The sequence below is a fragment of the Salvelinus fontinalis genome, chromosome 27, assembly GCF_029448725.1.
Source record: "Salvelinus fontinalis isolate EN_2023a chromosome 27, ASM2944872v1, whole genome shotgun sequence".
NCBI lineage: Eukaryota > Metazoa > Chordata > Actinopteri > Salmoniformes > Salmonidae > Salvelinus > Salvelinus fontinalis.
Genome location: NC_074691.1, coordinates 28,184,375 through 28,206,569, shown reverse-complemented (window position 1 = coordinate 28,206,569; position 22,195 = coordinate 28,184,375). Strand labels below are relative to the sequence as shown.

The 22,195-nt window shown below is 42.5% G+C and overlaps 1 protein-coding gene across 1 annotated transcript in view; it reads right to left on the bottom strand.

Moving 5' to 3' along the window:
* LOC129825388 (synaptosomal-associated protein 25-A-like) overlaps positions 1-22,195 on the bottom strand; it is a 42,175-nt gene that overhangs the window by 6,813 nt on the left and 13,167 nt on the right. The window contains exons 2-6 of the mRNA XM_055885458.1: positions 18,378-18,521; positions 14,213-14,254; positions 11,327-11,375; positions 7,062-7,179; positions 1,656-1,775 (exon numbers count right to left, since the gene is read on the bottom strand). Coding sequence (XP_055741433.1) covers positions 1,656-1,775; positions 7,062-7,179; positions 11,327-11,375; positions 14,213-14,254; positions 18,378-18,449 — 401 coding nt within the window. The 5' untranslated portion in view covers positions 18,450-18,521. The remainder of the gene's footprint in view (positions 1-1,655; positions 1,776-7,061; positions 7,180-11,326; positions 11,376-14,212; positions 14,255-18,377; positions 18,522-22,195) is intronic.

Sequence of the window (22,195 nt, the reverse complement as noted above, 5' to 3'; positions counted from 1 at the left end):
AACTTCCTCAACTCTATATAACAGGATATCCCTGGTCCCTACAGCTCCCCAACTCTATCTAACAGGATATACCTGGTCCCCACAGCTCCCTCAACTCTATATAACAGGATATCCCTGGTCCCTACAGCTCCCCAACTCTATATAACAGGATATCCCTGGTCCCTACAGCTCCCTCAACTCTATCTAACAGGATATCCCTGGCCCCTACAGCTCCCTCAACTCTATATAACAGGATATCCCTGGTCCCTACAGCTTCCTCAACTCTATATAACAGGATATCCTTGGTCCCTACAGCTCCCTCAACTCTATAAAACAGGATATCCCTGGTCCCTACAGCTCCCTCAACTCTATATAACAGGATATCACTGGTCCCTACAGCTCCCTCAACTCTATATAACAGGATATCCCTGGTCCCTACAGCTCCCTCAACTCTATCTAACAGGATATCCCTAGTCCCTACAGCTCCCTCAACTCTATCTAACAGGATATCCCTAGTCCCTACAACTTCCTCAACTCTATATAACAGGATATCCCTGGTCCCTACAGCTCCCCAACTCTATCTAACAGGATATACCTGGTCCCCACAGCTCCCTCAACTCTATATAACAGGATATCCCTGGTCCCTACAGCTCCCCAACTCTATATAACAGGATATCCCTGGTCACAACAGCTCCCTCAACTCTATATAACAGGATATCCCTGGTCCCTACAGCTCCCTCAACTCTATATAACAGGATATCCCTGGTCACAACAGCTCCCTCAACTCTATATAACAGGATATCCCTGGTCCCTACAGCTCCCTCAACTCTATATAACAGGATATCCCTGGTCCGTACAGCTCCCTCAACTCTATATAACAGGATATCACTGGTCCCTACAGCTCCCTCAACTCTATATAACAGGATATCACTGGTCCCTACAGCTCCCTCAACTCTATCTAACAGGATATCCCTGGTCCCTACAGCTCCCTCAACTCTATCTAACAGGATATCCCTGGTCCCTACAGCCCCCTCAACTCTATCTAACAGGATATCCCTGGTCCCTACAGCTCCCTCAACTCTATATAACAGGATATCCCTGGTCCCTACAGCTCCCTCAACTCTATATAACAGGATATCACTGGTCCCTACAGCTCCCTCAACTCTATATAACAGGATATCCCTGGTCCATACAGCTCCCTCAACTCTATATAACAGGATATCCCTGGTCCCTACAGCTCCCTCAACTCTATCTAACAGGATATCCCTGGTCCCTACAGCTCCCTCAACTCTATCTAACAGGATATCCCTGGTCCCTACAGCTCCGTCAACTCTATCTAACAGGATATCCCTGGTCCCTACAGCTCCCTCAACTCTATCTAACAGGATATCCCTGGTCCCTACAGCTCCCCAACTCTATCTAACAGGATATCCCTGTTCCCTACAGCTCCCTCAACTCTATCTACCAGGATATCCCTGGTCCCTACAGCTCCCCAACTCTATCTAACAGGATATCCCTTTTCCCTACAGCTCCCTCAACTCTATCTAACAGGATATCCCTGGTCCCTACAGCTCCCTCAACTCTATCTAACAGGATATCCCTGGTCCCTACATCAACAACCCACTGGTTCCTCCCTGTCACCCCCCCACCACCCCCCAACCCGTCACCCCCCTCACCTGCGGATGAATCCTCCACTGATGGCCATCTGTTCGCGTTCGTCCACCACGCGGGCAGGCTGGCTGGCCACCACCCCATCCTGGTTGTTCCCCCAAGCCTTGCTGCCTCCACTCTTCATCCTGCAGTGGACCGAGGAAGAGGAGGGTGAGGCTTAACCACTGCTAGATATCATCTATCAGGTGTAACTGTAGCATCATGCATCGATCCGTCACATAGAAATATGAGAAATAGGTCGAAGACTAGAGACTAACCAAGCAAAGCAGAGAGAGCAGGCATGGGTTTGGTCATTCCATCATTCTCTAATTGTATCATCATTAGTGTGATGCGATGTTATATCTCCTAGGTATATAACATACTGTACTGTATTAAGGCATAAGGTATGCTGAGACACATGCCTTTTCCCAGCTGAAAGATGTGACATTAGTATTTACATGCATTTTGTAAACAACAGTTAGGATTACTCACTTTGTGCCACCCTCCCCCACCCGCCCCAAAGCATTCCTTCATATTGAAATGTCCCCCCCACCTCCCCCCTCACAAAGGTATATCCTAGGTTGCATCTGAAATGGCATCCTATTCCCTACACACATCCAGCATTGGGAATAGGGTGCCATCTGAGACACAGCCTCAGTGTGACTATACGTGACAGAGAACAGAGACACAAGGCTTTGGCAGACAGACAACACTGAGAAACAGGACTGGACTGCCACATTGTTGGGGACAGGTGTGAAGAACTGCAAAAGAAAACAAACTGGAGGGACGTAACAGAATGTAACACCCTACTGTAGAGTATGCTTCTTTTTCAACATCAAGTGTCTTGTTCAGGTTGTAAATCTCGTAATGAAGGAAACTACATTGACTTAAGGTCGATCAGTGAAAGTTATCCGGCTCAGTCAGAAGATGAGATCTTTGACAAAACGTAGGCTTCCTCGATTTCGGTTTCGCGACTCGGTACCGGTACCACCTGTATATACACTCGTCATTGTTATTTTATTGTTACTCTTTAAAAAAAAAAAAAAAGTGTAATTTTATTTAGTAAATATTTTTCTTAAAACTGCATTGTTGGTTAAGGGCTTGTAAGTAAGCATTTCACGGTAAGGTCTACCTACACCAGTTGTATTCAGCGTGTGTGACAAATACAATTTGATTTGATTTTGATTCAGGGAATAAATATTATTTATGCAATACCTTTTAGCGCCTCGAGTGTGAGAAATACGCTTTATAAATATATAAATACATTATTAGAAGTATATAGCAGTGGATCTAACAAATACTGCGAGGTAAACAAGATGAATTGAAGACTAATTATATAGCTGTATCTAGATTTTTTATGTACTCTGTCTGACAGAGATCTAACCATGACAAGTGTCAAAGGAGACCCTGGGTGAGTCTATGCTTCAGGCTCCGTCTAATGAGTCTATTAGTACACTGCAGTTGTTAAGATGGTAACAATCATCACAAAAGATCTATCTGTGTGAAATGTATGATATACTGTATCTAGTAGGCAATTATTTAAAATGTTCTCTGCTTCATAACATTCAACATGGAACATGAGAGAACCCTGAGCTATCGTTTTTCTTTTCATTTCCTTCCCTAAAACCATGTCTGTCTGTCCTCAGTCTGAAACCAAATGGCTGAATTGATTTAATGCCTTTCTGTAACCTTGGAGCATGGGGACAGTAGATATTTCCTTTCTGTAACCTTGGAGCTTGGGGACAGTAGATATTTCCTTTCTGTAACCTTGGAGCTTGGGGACAGTAGATATTTCCTTTCTGTAACCTTGGAGCTTGGGGACAGTAGACATTTCCTTTCTGTAACCTTGGAGCTTGGGGACAGTAGATATTTCCTTTCTGTAACCTTGGAGCTTGGGGACAGTAGACATTTCCTTTCTGTAACCTTGGAGCTTGGGGACAGTAGATATTTCCTTTCTGTAACCTTGGAGCTTGGGGACAGTAGATATTTCCTTTCTGTAACCTTGGAGCTTGGGGACAGTAGATATTTCCTTTCTGTAACCTTGGAGCTTGGGGACAGTAGACATTTCCTTTCTGTAACCTTGGAGCTTGGGGACAGTAGATATTTCCTTTCTGTAACCTTGGAGCTTGGGGACAGTAGATATTTCCTTTCTGTAACCCTGGAGCTTGGGGACAGTAGATATTTCCTTTCTGTAACCTTGGAGCTTGGGGACAGTAGATATTTCCTTTCTGTAACCTTGGAGCGTGGGGACAATAGATATTTCCTTTCTGTAACCTTGGAGCTTGGGGACAATAGATATTTCCTTTCTGTAAACTTGGAGCTTGGGGACAGTAGATATTTCCTTTCTGTAACCTTGGAGCTTGGGGACAGTAGATATTTCCTTTCTGTAACCTTGGAGCGTGGGGACAGTAGATATTTTCTTTCTGTAACCCTGGAGCTTGGGGACAGTAGATATTTCCTTTCTGTAAACTTGGAGCTTGGGGACAGTAGATATTTCCTTTCAGTAAACTTGGAGCTTGGGGACAGTAGATATTTCCTTTCTGTAACCTTGGAGCTTGGGGACAGTAGACATTTCCTTTCTGTAAACTTGGAGCTTGGGGACAGTAGATATTTCCTTTCTGTAACCTTGGAGCGTGGGGACAGTAGATATTTCCTTTCTGTAACCTTGGAGCTTGGGGACAGTAGATATTTCCTTTCTGTAACCCTGGAGCTTGGGGACAGTAGATATTTCCTTTCTGTAACCTTGGAGCTTGGGGACAGTAGATATTTCCTTTCTGTAACCCTGGAGCTTGGGGACAGTAGATATTTCCTTTCTGTAACCTTGGAGCTTGGGGACAGTAGATATTTTCTTTCTGTAAACTTGGAGCTTGGGGACAGTAGATATTTTCTTTCTGTAACCTTGGAGCGTGGGGACAGTAGATATTTCCTTTCTGTAACCCTGGAGCTTGGGGACAGTAGATATTTCCTTTCTGTAACCTTGGAGCGTGGGGACAGTAGATATTTCCTTTCTGTAACATTTCTTGTTTTATCAGAGGATAGGAAAGATTGCTGATTATAAACCCTCCCACTGAGCTAGTATTTATAGAAATGGACTGGGGCGACGGTTCTCTTGGCTCTCTGACAGCACTGACAGACCACTGTGGTAAACACACACAGTCAGACATACTGCCTGGTTAACTCTCCTCCTCTCCTCCTACATTCACCCGTCTCAATGATGTTATACAATTTGTGTTGTATATGCTACAGTTCGGTTATCACATTCTTTCCATGTGCCATGTGTATCTTTCTCGCTATATCTTTCTATCTTTCTCCTTTTATCAGCTAAAAATATGTTTTGGGTGATAAACTCCCAAGTCCCTGATGGGAGTGAATCTGTTTGGGTAACACATACTGTATAACCTCCATCAACTTACAGTATAACTGGACCTATTTGGATATTATGTAAATCAGACATGCAGACAGACCCTCATCAGGGTGAACGCTTTGATTGACAGGCTGATCAAATATTAAATCCCAATCGTCCTACTAGTGGAGAAGCTTCATTCCATTTGATTGGATCAATTCCATTCGATTGGACCAAATCAATTTGATTGGATCAATTCCATTTGATTGAAATCAGAAAAATGACACCTACAATAGAGGTTAAATCCAGGGGGTTCAGATTTTTTCTCCAGTATAGATCTAGAGAACTAGAATGTAGCTCTGGGTTTCAGTCAACCTCATATACTAAATGTTCTAGTGGCTTCCATAATAATGGTAAATTACTACAATTATATGACAAATAACAGGAGTTCATCATGAACATCATCAGCATCAGTATTTCATCATGTGTACCATTACTCTCAGTGCATTATCAGCATGCATGGCATTCAAGGGTCATGCTTTTCCTGTCATTCCAGTCAGTAGTCATTCTTGTGTTGGGTGTGTGAGAGAGAGAGAGAGAGAGAGAGAGAGAGAGAGAGAGAGAGAGAGAGAGCGAAAGAGAGAGAGAGAGAGAGAGCGAAAGAGAGAGAGAGAGAGAGAGCGAAAGAGAGAGAGAGAGAGAGAGCGAAAGAGAGAGAGAGAGAGAGAGCGAAAGAGAGAGAGAGAGAGAGAGAGAGAGAGAGAGAGAGAGAGAGAGAGAGAGAGAGAGAGAGAGAGAGAGAGAGAGAGAGAGAGAGAGAGAGAGAGAGAGAGAGAGAGAGAGAGAGAGAGAGAGAGAATGGCTCACGCATGCCATGCTGCTACTGATCTACTCTACAGACGTCAGCTTGTTTAGTTTGTCTGATGATGTGTATTTACATGCAGATGAGGAAAATGTTAAGCAGTCTTGGAATCTTACAGTGGCTATGACAGTAATAGTAACTATAGTGGCTATGCCAGTAATAGTAACTATAGTGGCTATGACAGTAATAGTAACTATAGTGGCCATGATAGCAATAGTAACTATAGTGGCTATGATAGTAATAGTAACTATAGTGGCTATGATAGTAGTAGTGGCTATAATGGCTATTATAGTAATAGTAACTATAGTGGCTTTGATAGTCTGGCAAGAGGAGAATGGTGCTGTTCTATGGACTCTTATGTAAGCGTGCAAACGAGAAGTTTGCTTGGACGAGAAGGGTACTTGGAGAATGGTGCTTGGAGAAGGGCACTGCTAATGAGTTTTGACCTGGTCTGAGTGGAGGAGAGTTTGGTTTGCGGATGGATAGGAGTCAAGACATTTGGTGGTTGGATGTGTTCAGGGGTCATAGAATGTCCTGTCTAGCATTACTAGTTAGGGACAGTAAGTGTTTGGACATTTTGTGGGCAGTAATCAGCTTGGCTATTATGCTGCTGAGGGGAACTCGGATACTCTCTACACACTGTATAGGCTAACAGTGCATTGTTGTTAACAACCTCCATGCACTGTTCTGACACCCTGGTTCAGCGTAGGCTGTGACAGATGGGCCTGTGGGGAGCTCCTGAGCCGAGCCTGCGGATGGCGCAAAGGATTCTGGGATATGTCTGGAGGCCTGCCCGGAGGATCACTAGAGCGAGACCCATGAGGACCTGAGGCTCCTGTCAGTCACTTTGTGTGTGTGTGTGTGTGTGTGTGTGTGTGTGTGTGTGTGTGTGTGTGTGTGTGTGTGTGTGTGTGTGTGTGTGTGTGTGTGTGTGTGTGTGTGTGTGTGTGTACAGCATGCGTGCGAGACAACATGTCTTGTGTGTATGTGTGTATGTGTGCAAGACAACATGTCTTGTGTGGATGTGTGTGTGTGCCTGTCTTATGCCGTCATGGCCTCCTTGGTTCAGGCTGAGTCATTGAGCGTGGAGGTAAGAGGTCAGAGGTTAGAGGTTAGAGGGGAGGAGTCAGTCTGGTTAGAGCTGGAGAAGACTAGCGCACTACTGACCACTATGACGCCACTTGTACCCTGGTTTTAATGGCAGGCAGGCAGGCAGGCAGCACCTACTTGTTACAAGGACAGGAGCAAAGACCACAGAATGCTCCTAGATCGTTCAAATTCTTTTCTGCATCCTTCATGTCCTTATTGATTTGGTCCATTCCCTCCTCGATGCGCTCCATTTGCTCTGATTAAACACAAGTAATTTATCCCCCACAGAACGAAGCACGTGAGAAGAAAAGGAAACAAAAGAAAGAAAGGAGGAGAGAAGACAAAGAGAAGACAACAGATTCAGACAGTCACTGTGACGAAAGGAAAAGAACTGGACGCCACCACATAGTGAAGAACCTTTGGGCTCGTTGGGTCAGTACCTACTTGTTACAGGGACATATGAAAAGGCCACAGCATTTCCCTAAATCTTTTAAACTTTTCTCGGCCTCCTTCATGTCTTGGTTAATATGGTTCATGCCATCTTCAACACGATCCAGTTGTTCTGGTCAGGACAAAGGGATGACAGCAGTGGAATGAATTTTATTGACTATGACAGAAATATATGAGTCAGGAGGAGCATTGAGCTGTGTGTGAGTTTCTATTGAGAGCATCAGTACACTGGTATAACATGAGCTGGATCTTCAGAGTACTGGGGACTGATTCAAGTCATGACTGAGACCCTCCGTTTCCATACATCATTTTTATATACTCATTTCATTTTACGTACACAAAAGCACCTATTTATTTGTATTACAGAAACTTTAATTTATTTACTTGAATGTACATACTATTTTTTATTTGGGATGGAAGTGGATGTTTGTTGTCAAATGTTCATGTTTGAAAAGGACCTTCTTATTTAAGTCTTTTAGTGTTGGAAATTATGTGAAATAAATATTAGTGGTTTAAACTGAAAATCTAAAGATATAACCCTTCACAATGTTCGCCATGGTTGAAGCTTCATGGAAACTTAGGGCAAATCTGAAATCCTACCGATTCTACCCTACAGTATCCTTCCCCTAGGAAATTCTGTATGCCGTTCATGGGCAGTGGGGTCTGGACCTGGTGAAGGTAGCTGGGTGGGTCCTATTGATGTGGTGTGGGGTAGGGTTCGGTTGGGTTGGGGTAAATTCCATTGTCAATTCAGCAGAAAGTTCATAATGAATGGAACATTGACAACATTGTCTATGAGGATTTTTTTACTCGTTAATTTAATTTCAGTTTTATTTAAATCAAATTGTCATTAAATTAATGCATTTTCAATTTAATTATCTGCAGTAAATGTATTGAAAATGGAATTGACCACAGCCCTGGTGTGGGAGGGGTGCCCCCCAGGGAGGTGGGTGCATGGACAACTCCGGGGTCGTGGTTTAGGAGACTGCATAGGAATTACGTGCAGTATGTGTTATAGTGAGATGAGGTTGGAAGGTAGAGTAGAGAACGTCAGGAATACAGTCAAGGCTAAGCCCATTGACACTGTCCACCTTTGTAAAATCCCTGGCATGCTTTTGTACTGTACCAACAACTTAGTCATGTGACCTTTACTTAAACAGAGGAGAAGAAGAACGTAAAATGGAAATAATACATTTATTTGCCAGTGGAACATTACCCGACCCTACATTTTCCATCCAATTTTCTTTGTTATTTAACTTTGTGATTAATTCAAACCTTATGCACTGCATCAGCCTCAGGCTTCTCCAATACGACACCATCAATAAGCGGAGGTCAGAGGGCAGCTAGCCAGGCTTAGAGACACCTCAGCAACTAGCGAGCCGTCCAAATGGGCTTTGTGGAGGCAACCCTGGAGCAGTTTGACGCTTATTGTCATGAGTCTTGTCCTTGAGGCAGAACTACACGATTTCCACTAGATGTGCCAGCTGCAAAGTCAAAATTGTCTATATTATAAAAATGCATGATTTTGTTGTGCTTTTTGGACTTAATTTAAAGTTAGGGTTAGGCATTATGGTTAGCAGTGGGGTTAAGGTTAGGGTGATGTTTATGTTCCAGCTAGTGACCACTCTGCAGAGCTGCCTCCAGAACAAGATTCATGATTTAAAAACGCTTCCCTGTAACCCTGGATGGATGCATTGCAGAAGGGGAGAGATAAGTTGATAGAGGGATGACAAAGATATAGAGGGATGACATAGATATAGAGGGATGACAAAGATATAGAGGGATGACATAGATATAGAGGGATGACAAAGATATAGAGGGATGACATAGATATAGAGGGATGATAGAGATATAGAGGGATGACAGAGATATAGAGGGATGACAGAGATATAGAGGGATGATAGAGATATAGAGGGATGACAGAGATATAGAGGGATGACAGAGATATAGAGGGATGACAGAGATATAGAGGGATGATAGAGATATAGAGGGATGACAGAGATATAGAGGGATGACAGAGATATAGAGGGATGACAAAGATATAGAGGGATGATATAGATATGGAGGGGTGATAGAGATATGGAGGGACGGTAGAGATATAGAGGGATGACAGAGATATAGAGGGATGACATAGACATAGAGGGATGATAGAGATATAGAGGGATGATAGAGATACAGAGGGATGACAGAGATATAGAGGGATGACAGAGATATAGAGGGATGATATAGATATGGAGGGGTGATAGAGATATGGAGGGGTGATAGAGATATGGAGGGATGATAAAGATATGGAGGGATGATAAAGATATGGAGGGATGATAAAGATATGGAGGGATGATACAGATATGAAGGGATGATAAAGACATGGAGGGATGACAGAGATATGGAGGGATGATTAAGATTTGGAGGGATGATAAAGATATGGAGAGATGATAAAGATATGGAGGGATGATTGAGATATGGAGGGATGATAAAGGAATGAGCAGATTACAGTGAGTCTGTAATTAAGGACCTCGGTCGTGGGCTTTCCCCATTAGGATCTGATCACAGCAGTCGAACCGGCCAATCAGAAGGCTAGATTGTGGCTAATGCCTTCCGGCAGGACAAATATGTCCTTTGGTCAATCCAAGCACAACAAACCAGTGGTATTGCCAATAACCCACTACGCACACACTGGTTGAATTGATGTCTGTGCCCAGTGGGAAGGTTCAACTGAACCAAGGTTTAGGCCATGTTATTAGTTTCTCTATATAACATTTGTTATTGGTCACTATCAGGTGTAAATCATGTGTGCATTCTTCGTCTGCTTTATAGAGTAACAAGACTTTAAGGAATATGGCTAGCACAGTAGTCCTTTAGTGGAGTACAGTATGTGTTAAACATGTTGACTTGTCCTGTTTGTTTCTGTGTGGCTACGTCTGTTCATGACATGTCATAATACAGTGCATTCACAAACTGCATTTAACCAGGGATGATACAAAAGTGTGTTCAATTGTTAGTGTGTAAATACATGGAAGAATGAGAATGAATTTTGTCGTTAAATCGATCCTTGATTTACTTCCCCAACTCTGAGACAGAACCGGTTTTATCACTACACCTTTGACACGTTGGCCTACTGTTCGGTTGGTGGCCTTTTAGGGACAAACCTCCATGACTGGAAGAATTCACCCAAATTATGGATAAGTGGGCTTCTCCAATTCAACTTTTGGCACAGAAGTATAATGGAGACTTAAATATAGTAAATAAAGGGTGGTTGTTGCGGTGTTTGGCCTGAGAATGTTTTGAGGTATACTTGTCGTCTTTGGGGTACGAAACCAGAGAAAAGCTGTTAGCGAAGCGAATGAAAAACTGTTAATGAATCCAAAGAAAACATGTTAGCAAAACCAAAGAATATAAGTTAGTGAAACTAAGGTAATTAAGTTAGCGAACCAAAGAAAATATGTTAGCACACCAAGAACAAGCAGTTAGCAAACAAAACCAAAAGTTAGAAAACGGAAAAAAAAGAATTGTTAGTTTCTTCGTCAGGTTTCAAAAGAATTGTTGACCTGCAGTGGAATTCATAATAAAGCATGCATTAGGGCAGAAATTAAAATAGATGAAAATCATTGTTTCAAAGGGGTAGTTGGAGAAAACCTTAGTTATGAGCTGGCATGTAATGGATAAGAGCAAGTCCACAGGAAACAATTCAACCATCAAGAATATCTACATTTGTTTGTTTACATAAACGTCTAAAAGATAACCATATGAGTTTATTCTAACTCATCCATATATCTGTCTATTTCAATGTACAAAGCACTTGAAAATAACTCAAGTTGAAATATACGGTAGAATCTGTCGTTCTAGCTAACTACTTCAAAACATGCACTGTTATGTTATTCATAGCGAAACATTAGTTACAAGGCTGGGAACGTCGTCCCATTGGGTTCCCCTTCCGGAAGACATCCAACACTTACCTCCTTGCTCGTCCAGCATAACCAAGGTCCTGATACCAGCATCTTTACTCTACTCCCCAATAACCACAGCGGAGAGAGGTGAAGAAGGAAGGGATGAATGGAAGGAAATAAAGAGAAAGAGAGAGGTCAGATCACAAAGGGGGGATATGGACGCCTTATAGAATACACATTAGAGTGCAAATGCAACATGATTGGAAAACAGGATGAGACCATCAGAATAAAACCCACCTCAAGCCTTAGACAAAGTTAGACCAAGGTCTTGCCATTTGCTCAACTTAAAATCTCTCAAGAAACAGTAACATTGTCCGAATCGTGACAGCCTGAGAATATTTGCATATTCTAACCGTTTCTGGTGTGATTTTAAACTGGATTGGCCAACCTGTGTGTCTTTGACTTTGCTGTAATGGGTTTTAATGCGCTTCGGGTTTTAATGTTGTAGGTGTTTATGTTTAAAAATGTAGATATTGAGGGAAAGTGGCGTCGCCTGTTACCCTCCTGTGAGAGGAAGTGGGGTAGTATTGATCAGGTTCAGAGGTTATAAGCCAGGGAACATTAACCCTTTGTTTGGTATGACACATTATAAATAGCTGACATTCAAAGACAATTGATAAAAAATATCCTAAATGAAAAGCTTTACATCAGATTGAAAGTTGATAATAATGCCAAAATCGGGCTTTATGCCTATTTATGATGCAGGCACCATCTTTTCTCTTACAGCAGACTGTACACTGCTATTCTATATCTGTGTAAGATCATTTCACCAATCCCAGCAGTGGATTACAGTGCACTTGGAGACCTTGGGGTTCTGAAACTACATGAATAGCCAGCCCAAACCACTCTCCGCAGGGTCGGTAGAAAACTACATGAATAGCCAGCCCAAACCACTCTCCGCAGGGTCGGTAGAAAACTACATGAATAGCCAGCCCAAACCACTCTCCGCAGGGTCGGTAGAAAACTACATGAATAGCCAGCCCAAACCACTCTCCGCAGGGTCGGTAGAAAACTACATGAATAGCCAGCCCAAACCACTCTCCGCAGGGTCGGTAGAAAACTACATGAATAGCCAGCCCAAACCACTCTCCGCAGGGTCGGTAGAAAACTACATGAATAGCCAGCCCAAACCACTCTCCGCAGGGTCGGTAGAAAACTACATGAATAGCGAGCCCAAACCACTCTCCGCAGGGTCGGTAGAAAACTACATGAATAGCCAGCCCAAACCACTCTCCGCAGGGTCGGTAGAAAACTACATGAATAGCCAGCCCAAACCACTCTCCGCAGGGTCGGTAGAAAACTACATGAATAGCCAGCCCAAACCACTCTCCGCAGGGTCGGTAGAAAACTACATGAATAGCCAGCCCAAACCACTCTCCGCAGGGTCGGTAGAAAACTACATGAATAGCCAGCCCAAACCACTCTCCGCAGGGTCGGTAGAAAACTACATGAATAGCCAGCCCAAACCACTCTCTGCAGGGTCGGTTTTCAGGGATACAGTATTTTCAACCTAACATCCATTTCCCCTGAAAAACGGGTGTGGGACTCTGTTCAGGCATCTTTTTACACCTGCTATGTTAGGTTAGCCAACGCTATCCATATTAGTACTTGATTGGCTTTAGATACAGATACAGTATGGACCTCTGACCAGTGTGCAATGTGGCTAACAAAACAAAACTCTCCTGATATCATGGAGACTTTTACAGTTCCTGGCTGACTAATAAACATGGAACCTGGTGTGGAGCATAGGCAGCATAAATAAGACACCCTGCCTCTCCTGGCTCTCATTCCTGCCTCCTCAGCAGTTTACAAGGAGGAGAGCATCAACGTTTGGGGCAAGGGGGGAGCAATAAGCCACAACTGCAGTGTATAAATTATTCTGTAATTTAGCATTCCACTTCCCAGAGAAATCCCAAGTTAGTTAATATGACTCCCAGGGGAGTCTTCTTGGCACAATCGAATACGATCCCCATAGTGCACTGCACTGAAGCCCTCATCTAGGCTCAGCTTGGCTCGATACTATCACCTTATGCAAACCGTATGGATGGAAATGGATACACCTGGATTCCATCATTATGTATTTGGAAATGCAGATCCATTTTTGTTTGTATGAAAAAGAGAATTTGCTCACCTAAATCTTATGACAACAGAGAGAGAGATAATCACTTTAATCAAATAGAATCTGTGTTCTGGACCTGTGGGGTGATACACTCTTATCGCTAATCATCTGATTAATCATCGCAGTCTAACTGTCCCTCTCTTCCTCTCTTGCTCCCTCTTTCCATTATCCTCCATTTTCTCTTTTGTCAGACAGTCCCTCCCTCTATCTTCACCGACACTTGTCTGTTTGTCACGTCTGAGGTGCTGTTATTCTTCCCTCCCTCCCTCCCTCCCTCCCTCCCTCCCTCCCTCCCTCCAGTGATGACAGGGTGGTGCTGTGCTGTGCTATTCGGTGAGATATATGAACTGATGATCAATATGACCTTGAGATATGCAGCACAAAGCTGTCATCAGAGACCTGTTCTCTCCCTCCCTATCCCTCTCTCTCTCTCGCTCTCTCTCCTGATCTCTCCCTCCCTCTCTCTCTCGCTCTCTAGCTCCTCTGATCTCTCTCTCATCTCCACTCTTCTTACCAAGATAACATTTCAAAACTCTCAACAGTGTTATTTTAACACTGTATTAGTAGGAATCATACGTGCACTGTAAAAGTTATAGATTTAACACTCTCCGAGTTAAATGTGCTCCAGTAAATTTGCTGTGCCAGGCAGATCCTGGTTCTGTACATGCAGAACACACAGTGCATGTCTTACCCATGTCAATACCTCGCACGGCTCGGCATTGTATTCTGGCCTGGCGTTGTGAACACTGTAAGTATGAATGGTGTCTTTCTCTTACCTCTTCCACCAGTTGTAGCATACGACGAGTGCTCTCCAGTGACTGTGGACAGAAAGGAGAAGAAACATTAGAACTGGAAAGCATCAGAAGACATGACAGATATGACTGGAGGTTGAGATGCAGGTCTAGATAGCACCATGTGGTCTACTATAGATAGCACCATGTGGTCTACTATAGATAGCACCATATGGTCTACTATAGATAGCACCATATGGTCTACTATAGATAGCACCATGTGGTCTACTATAGATAGCACCATATGGTCTACTATAGATAGCACCATATGGTCTACTATAGACTATAGATAATACATATGGTCTACTTTAGATAGCACCATATGGTCTACTATAGATAGCACCATGTGGTCTACTATAGATAGCACCATGTGGTCTACTATAGATAGCACCATATGGTCTACTATAGATAGCACCATATGGTCTACTATAGATAGCACCATGTGGTCTACTATAGATAGCACCATATGGTCTACTATAGATAGCACCATATGGTCTACTATAGATAGCACCATATGGTCTACTATAGATAGCACCATGTGGTCTACTATAGATAGCACCATATGGTCTACTATAGATAGCACCATATGGTCTACTATAGATAGCACCATGTGGTCTACTATAGATAGCACCATATGGTCTACTATAGATAGCACCATATGGTCTACTATAGATAGCACCATATGGTCTACTATAGATAGCACCATGTGGTATACTCCAGATAGCACCATGTGGTCTACTATAGATAGCACCATATGGTATACTATAGATAGCACCATATGGTCTACTATAGATAGCACCATGTGGTCTACTATAGATAGCACCATATGGTCTACTATAGATAGCACCATATGGTCTACTATAGATAGCACCATATGGTCTACTATAGATAGCACCATATGGTCTACTATAGATAGCACCATATGGTCTACTATAGATAGCACCATATGGTCTACTATAGATAGCACCATATGGTCTACTATAGATAGCACCATGTGGTCTACTATAGATAGCACCATATGGTCTACTATAGATAGTACCATATGGTCTACTCTAGATATCACCATATGGTCTACTCTCGATAGCACCATGTGGTATAATCCAGATAGCACCATATGTTTGTTCGTGAAATATAATTGCCTAAAATTGTAACTGGAATCGATTACCAATCCAATCAAAATGATAATCAAAATGATACTATGGCGGCAGGTAGCCTAGTGGTTAGAGGCAGGTAGCCTAGTGGTTAGAGGCAGATAGCCTAGTGGTTAGAGGCAGGTAGCTTAGTGGTTAGAGGCAGGTAGCTTAGTGGTTAGAGGCAGGTAGCCTAGTGGTTAGAGCTACCTGGTTAGAGGCAGGTAGCCTAGTGGTTAGAGGCAGGTAGCCTAGTGGTTAGAGCTACCTGGTTAGAGGCAGGTAGCCTAGTGGTTAGAGGCAGGTAGCCTAGTGGTTAGAGCAGGTAGCCTAGTGGTTAGAGCAGTTAGCCTAGTGGTTAGAGGCAGGTAGCCTAGTGGTTAGAGGCAGGTAGCCTAGTGGTTAGAGCTACCTGGTTAGAGGCAGGTAGCCTAGTGGTTAGAGCTACCTGGTTAGAGGCAGGTAGCCTAGTGGTTAGAGCAGGTAGCCTAGTGGTTAGAGCAGGTAGCCTAGTGGTTAAAGCAGGTAGCCTAGTGGTTAGAGGCAGGTAGCCTAGTGGTTAGAGCAGGTAGCCTAGTGGTTAGAGCAGGTAGCCTAGTGGTTAGAGCAGGTAGCCTAGTGGTTAGAGCAGGTAGCCTAGTGGTTAGAGCAGGTAGCTTAGTGGTTAGAGGCAGGTAGCTTAGTGGTTAGAGGCAGGTAGCCTAGTGGTTAGAGCTACCTGGTTAGAGGCAGGTAGCCTAGTGGTTAGAGCTACCTGGTTAGAGGCAGGTAGCCTAGTGGTTAGAGCAGGTAGCCTAGTGGTTAGAGCAGGTAGCCTAGTGGTTAAAGCAGGTAGCCTAGTGGTTAGAGGCAGGTAGCCTAGTGGTTAGAGCAGGTAGCCTAGTGGTTAGAGCAGGTAGCCTAGTGGTTAGAGCAGGTAGCCTAGTGGTTAGAGCGTTGGACTAGTAATCGCACGTTTGCAAGATTGACTCCCTGAGCTGACAAGGTAAAATCTGTAGATTTGCCCCTGAACAAGGCAGTTAACCCACTGTTCCTAGGCCATCATTGAAAGTAAGAATTTGTTCTTAACTGACTTGCTTAGTTAAAAACAGGTAAAATAGATATTACATTAATTTTCTGAACTAATTGATTTTCTGTAATTTCATACATTTTATATTAAGTGCAATCAAGAACATGATTTTCCTGTCTTTGATATATTTCCACGCTATGATGTTGGAATAATACTGTGAAATTGTGAAAATGATCATATTGCCCTTTTAGTGTGGGAGCTGTTTGAAAAGACCACCTGAAATGTCAGCCTGTTTTGGTGGGATGGAGTTTTGGCCTGCCTGGTGACATCACCAAGCAGTAAATGAGTTAATAAACCAATAAGAAAGAGAGTTCCAAACCTCTCTGCCAGTAACAGCTAGTTTTCAGTTTTGCCTTTCCCACTCAGACCACTCCCAGACAGTCTTGCTTGAGAAATTGCTCTTCGCTAAGAAGCTATTTTTGTTTCTTTTTGACCATTTGGATTTAAAACAATGACAGTAAGATACTTAACTGTTACCCATAAATAATTGATATTGAGATAAAAATGATTGCATTGGACCTTTAAGGTTAAACTAAAAATATCATGTTGCGTATCAGTAGGGTGAATTGTTACAATGACCATCATGGAAATAACAGAACTCTGATGTAGCTACAGGGAGTCAGTTATAGGATATGTTTCTTTAGAGGCACATAAAAACATAAAATCCCAAATTATGCACAATCATGACAATACTGTGCAAACAATACATTTAAAAGGTTTGGAAGCATTACTGAACTTGTATTTTAAATACATTTGCATTTAAATAAGATTAAAACAGTGCTTCTATTTATCAGTATCATTCAAACTGTTGTAAACCATGTCGTAAAATAACTGCATATACTCTACATTGAAGGCTTGGGATCAATTTCCCAGCCCCCTGTTGGCCAGCTAGCAAGATAGCGGCATGCTCCAGTTTTCTCTCTAAATAGAGATCATTAAGCATGTGGCTGTGAGGCTCTGGCTGTACTGGGGCTGTGGGGTTTCTGTGGGAGCTGTGATATCTTATCCCTTTTGCATGGCTGCAGCTCGGATCCGCTCTGTGATGCAGCTCACTGCACTGCTGGGCCCCCGGGGGTGAAGGAGGGGGGGGGGGGGAGGGAGGTGACACAGCCCGGGCTCACAGGCTGAGCCTCAACGCTGTAACGTTTACAGTCAGCCTCTTTTCTACAGTCATCTTCTCCCCCACCCCCATCAGAAACCAAGTGACCACCACCATACTCTGAATCTCAGAGATACAGCTTCAAGATGGCCGTTGTGTAAGAAACGTCTCAAGGTGAGATGTTGTTTAGCATTATCGACGTGATTGGACAGAGAGAGAGAGGAAACTGTGATTGGAACCACCATTGTATGTCCTGGTTGTGTTGCATGTGTGTGTGAGTGTTTAATATTCTGCTCAGCTGTGAAAGTGTGAGTCATCGGAGAGGCGGGAGAAATGTGGGCTAGGCTGCTGCAGGCTAGTACTGAGGCTGCTGGCAACACACACACGTACAAACTAACACACACACACTTCACAGTTACATAAGACTGGATGCAGTTGGACACTCCCTCCACCTGACACACAGACCCTGGCATTGAGCAGCCGATGAGGCCAACAGCACATTACCCTTCTCTATAGGAACTGGCTTCCGCTGCCAGGATGAGGTCATCTAGCGGGCTATCTTATGGTAATGTGTGACACTGTAACGTGTACAGTCACTTTAGGTGGAAGATGTATTTAACTGGATCTGTGGATTTTATGTCGAGTGGAGAGTGAGGAATGAGTTTATCATCAATTCTACACCTTTTAACTCCAAGCTTATCTTTTCATATTTGTTTTACGTGTAGTGGCTGCATATGCCTATTTCTGGATGATTTTCTGTGTACTCCCTGAAGGCTTGAGTGTCTCTCACGTGTCTCTAAATCTGTTGAAGATGTGGTAAACAGTAGCATGGGTAGGGGTTGTGTTGCTCACCTCATCTCCAAGCTGGTCGGCGCGTTGCTGCATATCCGACAGCTCATTGCGCATGTCCAAGTCTTCAGCCATGGCTACTGGCTGTACGGGGTGGAGTTGGTCTCCAACGGGAAAGAATAGATCCTACTGGGAGGCCGGGGAAGACTAGCGGAGGAAAGGAGACACAAAACAACACATGTTATCATGCTAAGCTAAAGAACCTCTTTTAGCACGCTAAGCTAGAAACATAATTTAGTCTGCTAAGCTAAACGACAGCCTTTAGCATGCTAAGCTAAACAAGTATGTTCCCAGTGCTAAGGTTATGTTCCAATTGACATACTAGAATACCACTTAGAATGCGTGCCAAATACATTGCTTCAGTGCTAGTGTAGATATTTGTGTTTTTTTAGGAAGGGTGCTACATCATGTTATTTTCTGAGATGTGTTTTGCCCAATGCCACAGTAATTAACCTACACATCAAAAGTGAATCTACCCACCTCCCCCCCAAAAAAGGTATGTTTTGTTTGATCACATTGTCTCTATTTTCTTGGATCTCAGGCGAATGAACGGCAGTCGCTTTTCATCTGCAGTCCCTGGCGCAGTTAGAGCCCAGTATAATAGAGGATTAGTGACTGTAACAGCATTTGTTCCACTGAATGAAAAGGAAGTGTGCAAGTCATTGATGTTTGCAGAATGATGGCAGTCTTAGAGAGTCAAGTCGAAGGGATATTGTGGGTTGGCTAGCTAGCACACTGGACACTGTAAGCCTGTGCTGTGTTTCCCTGTAGACCAGAATCATTAGAGGTTCAATCATACAGTAGACAGCAGTGGAGGCTGCTGAGGGGAGGACGGCTCATAATAATGGCTGGAATGGAGTCAATGGAATGGTATCAAAACACATCAAAGACGTGGTTTCCATGTGGTTGATACCATTCCATCAACTCCATTCCAGCCATTATTATGAGCCGTCCTCCCCTCAGCAGCCTCCACTGTCAGACAGGGGTTTGATCTCTCCTCAGTAGCACCCACTCACATTCACTGAGGGATTGACGACAGTCATTGTTTACCTTGCTAAATATAATAGAGGGGCAATCGTATCGGTATGCATGTCACAGAATATATGTACCCTTCACAGTAAGGTTCGCTGATGACTATAATAAATCATCTTTACAAGGGTTACCTAACAACCTAACAACATCGAAATCACCAACGTTAAAGTTATGTGTAGTAGTGTACAATATTATGTGTCAGAGAGTGTATCATCGTTCGTGACAAGGGATTCTAGATTATATTCCATATTCTGCCCCCCAGATCGTTCTGTTCCCTTGCAGTTGGAGCCTACATGTGTCGTGGGAATCTCACAACATCTGTGATTGTAACAAGCGCCACATCTTTAATACAGCAATCTTAAAGATGTATTACAGTAATCAGTAAACTCCTACATACAGATATACATATTCTCATGCAGAAGTGACCATATTATCATGTTATTAACAAAATACAGTATCACTCATAACCTTTTTTACAGCCACGGGGGAACTATCCCACTGGGCACAAACGTCAGTCTAGTTTTGATTTACATTTGGTTGAGTTGTCAACTAACGTGAATTCAATGTGAAATCAACAAAAAATGTCACTGTCTTGTCATTGGATTTAGGTTAAAAGTTGGGTGAAAAGAAGATTAAATTCCTTTACGTTGATGACTTTTTTCAAATCCAATCAGTTTTCCACCTCGATTCAACATCATCACATTGAATTGTTTTGTTGAAATGACGTGGAAACAATGTTGATTCAACCAGTTTTTGTCCCGTGGGATCTTTGTACACAAAGCACACAGTATGTTTGCTTTCCTCTCTCCATAGCTTTTCTTTAGACGTTTCCTTCCCCTGCATGGCTAAACACAACCAGCAGCCATCTTGGATTACAGAAATCTCTTACCGACTGGGCAGCAGCAGAAGCAGTGCCTTTAAAATCAAATTAGATTGAAAAACAGGGCATCAAAATGTGTTACCAGAGAAAGAAAGGCTTTCATCTCAAACACAAACAGGCTTCTCTCTCTGGAGCCCCTCAAGGCTGCCTGTTATCCCCTCTGCAGTTTACCGCTGAAACTAGCACATCAACCAGTCCTAAACTGAGGGGTGCAGAGGGCAACTGAAAACATGCCATCAATTAATAGAATTTTAATAAACCAATTAATTAATTATTTAATCAACCTATTGAGTCATATTATTTAATCCAGCTACTAATTGAACGTTTTCACAATGGACTAGAGATATGTGTGTGTGAACCATTTAGATTCTGATCTAAAGATTCCATTTAGTTTCTGATCTAAAGATTCCATTTAGATTCTGATCTAAAGATTCCATTTAGTTTCTGATCTAAAGATTCCATTTAGATTCTGATCTAAAGATTCCATTTAGATTCTGATCTAAAGATTCCATTTAGTTTCTGATCTAAAGATTCCATTTAGATTCTGATCTAAAGATTCCATTTAGATTCTGATCTAAAGATTCCATTTAGTTTCTGATCTAAAGATTCCATTTAGTTTCTGATCTAAATATTCCATTTAGATTCTGATCTAAAGATTCCATTTAGTTTCTGGTCTAAAGACTCCATTTAGATTCTGATCTAAATATTCCATTTAGATTCTGATCTAAAGATTCCATTTAGATTCTGATCTAAAGATTCCATTTAGTTTCTGATCTAAAGACTCCATTTAGATTCTGATCTAAATATTCCATTTAGATTCTGATCTAAAGATTCCATTTAGATTCTGATCTAAAGATTCCATTTAGATTCTGATCTAAAGATTCCATTTAGATTCTGATCTAAAGATTCCCTTTAGATTCTGATCTAAAGATTCCATTTAGATTCTGATCTAAAGATTCCCTTTAGTTTCTGATCTAAAGATTCCATTTAGTTTCTGATCCATTTAGATTGAGATCTGATGAAACCGTTGTCATTCTGAGTGTGAACTACAAGCCCAGGGTTTTTCACCTCTCTTGGACATTGTGAAGACGTGATTCATGCTGAAGGAGCATCCATTAGGGTTGTTGTCACAGAAACATGGATACCCCTTGGAGACGTATGTCATAACTAGTTGAGACTTTAAACACAGCTAGGACACAACCTGGCCTACGTACTGTATATGCTACAGTACATATACTCCTCCTTACTATGTAGAGAGCTTGAAAGCACTTGGAAAAACCCTATATAAAAAAGCACTATATAAATCCAATCCTCTGACTTCAAATATATGCATAACACAAGAGAACAAAATCTAAGGTATCATGTGAAAATCTATTCAACTGAATTACTTATTTGCAGTGCAAATAGACGGGAATCTAAGTGGGAATCAGCAGGTAATATTCAGATAACACAAGGAACTCTATCAATCTGTAAAGCGTTACAATGTAGAAATGCTAGAAATGTAAAGGTAATTTCCTATTGAGCCGAAATCTGCAGAGTTTACCGTGAATGCAGTCTCCTCTAACATGAGAATATTACATTTTCATCATGCTGCAACACGATACGAAATGAATAGATCCCGAGGTAAACATGCTGCTACACCATCAACCTACAAATCTGGACCACAGAATCAACACAATCAATGTGTGACGGTGAACGGTCCACGTCCATCTGCACTGACAGATAAACAGGAAGCTTTATGTTACCCTCAGATCCAGCAGAGAGAGAATGGGTTTCTGTCATGTTAACAAGGTCAGACACATTTACTGATTGGCTCAGCTAATTTACTATGATTTACTGTCTTCTGTTTCCCTCTGACAGCTGCCAGACATCTGCCTCTGAGACAGACACGCTGCCTTATTCTCTACCT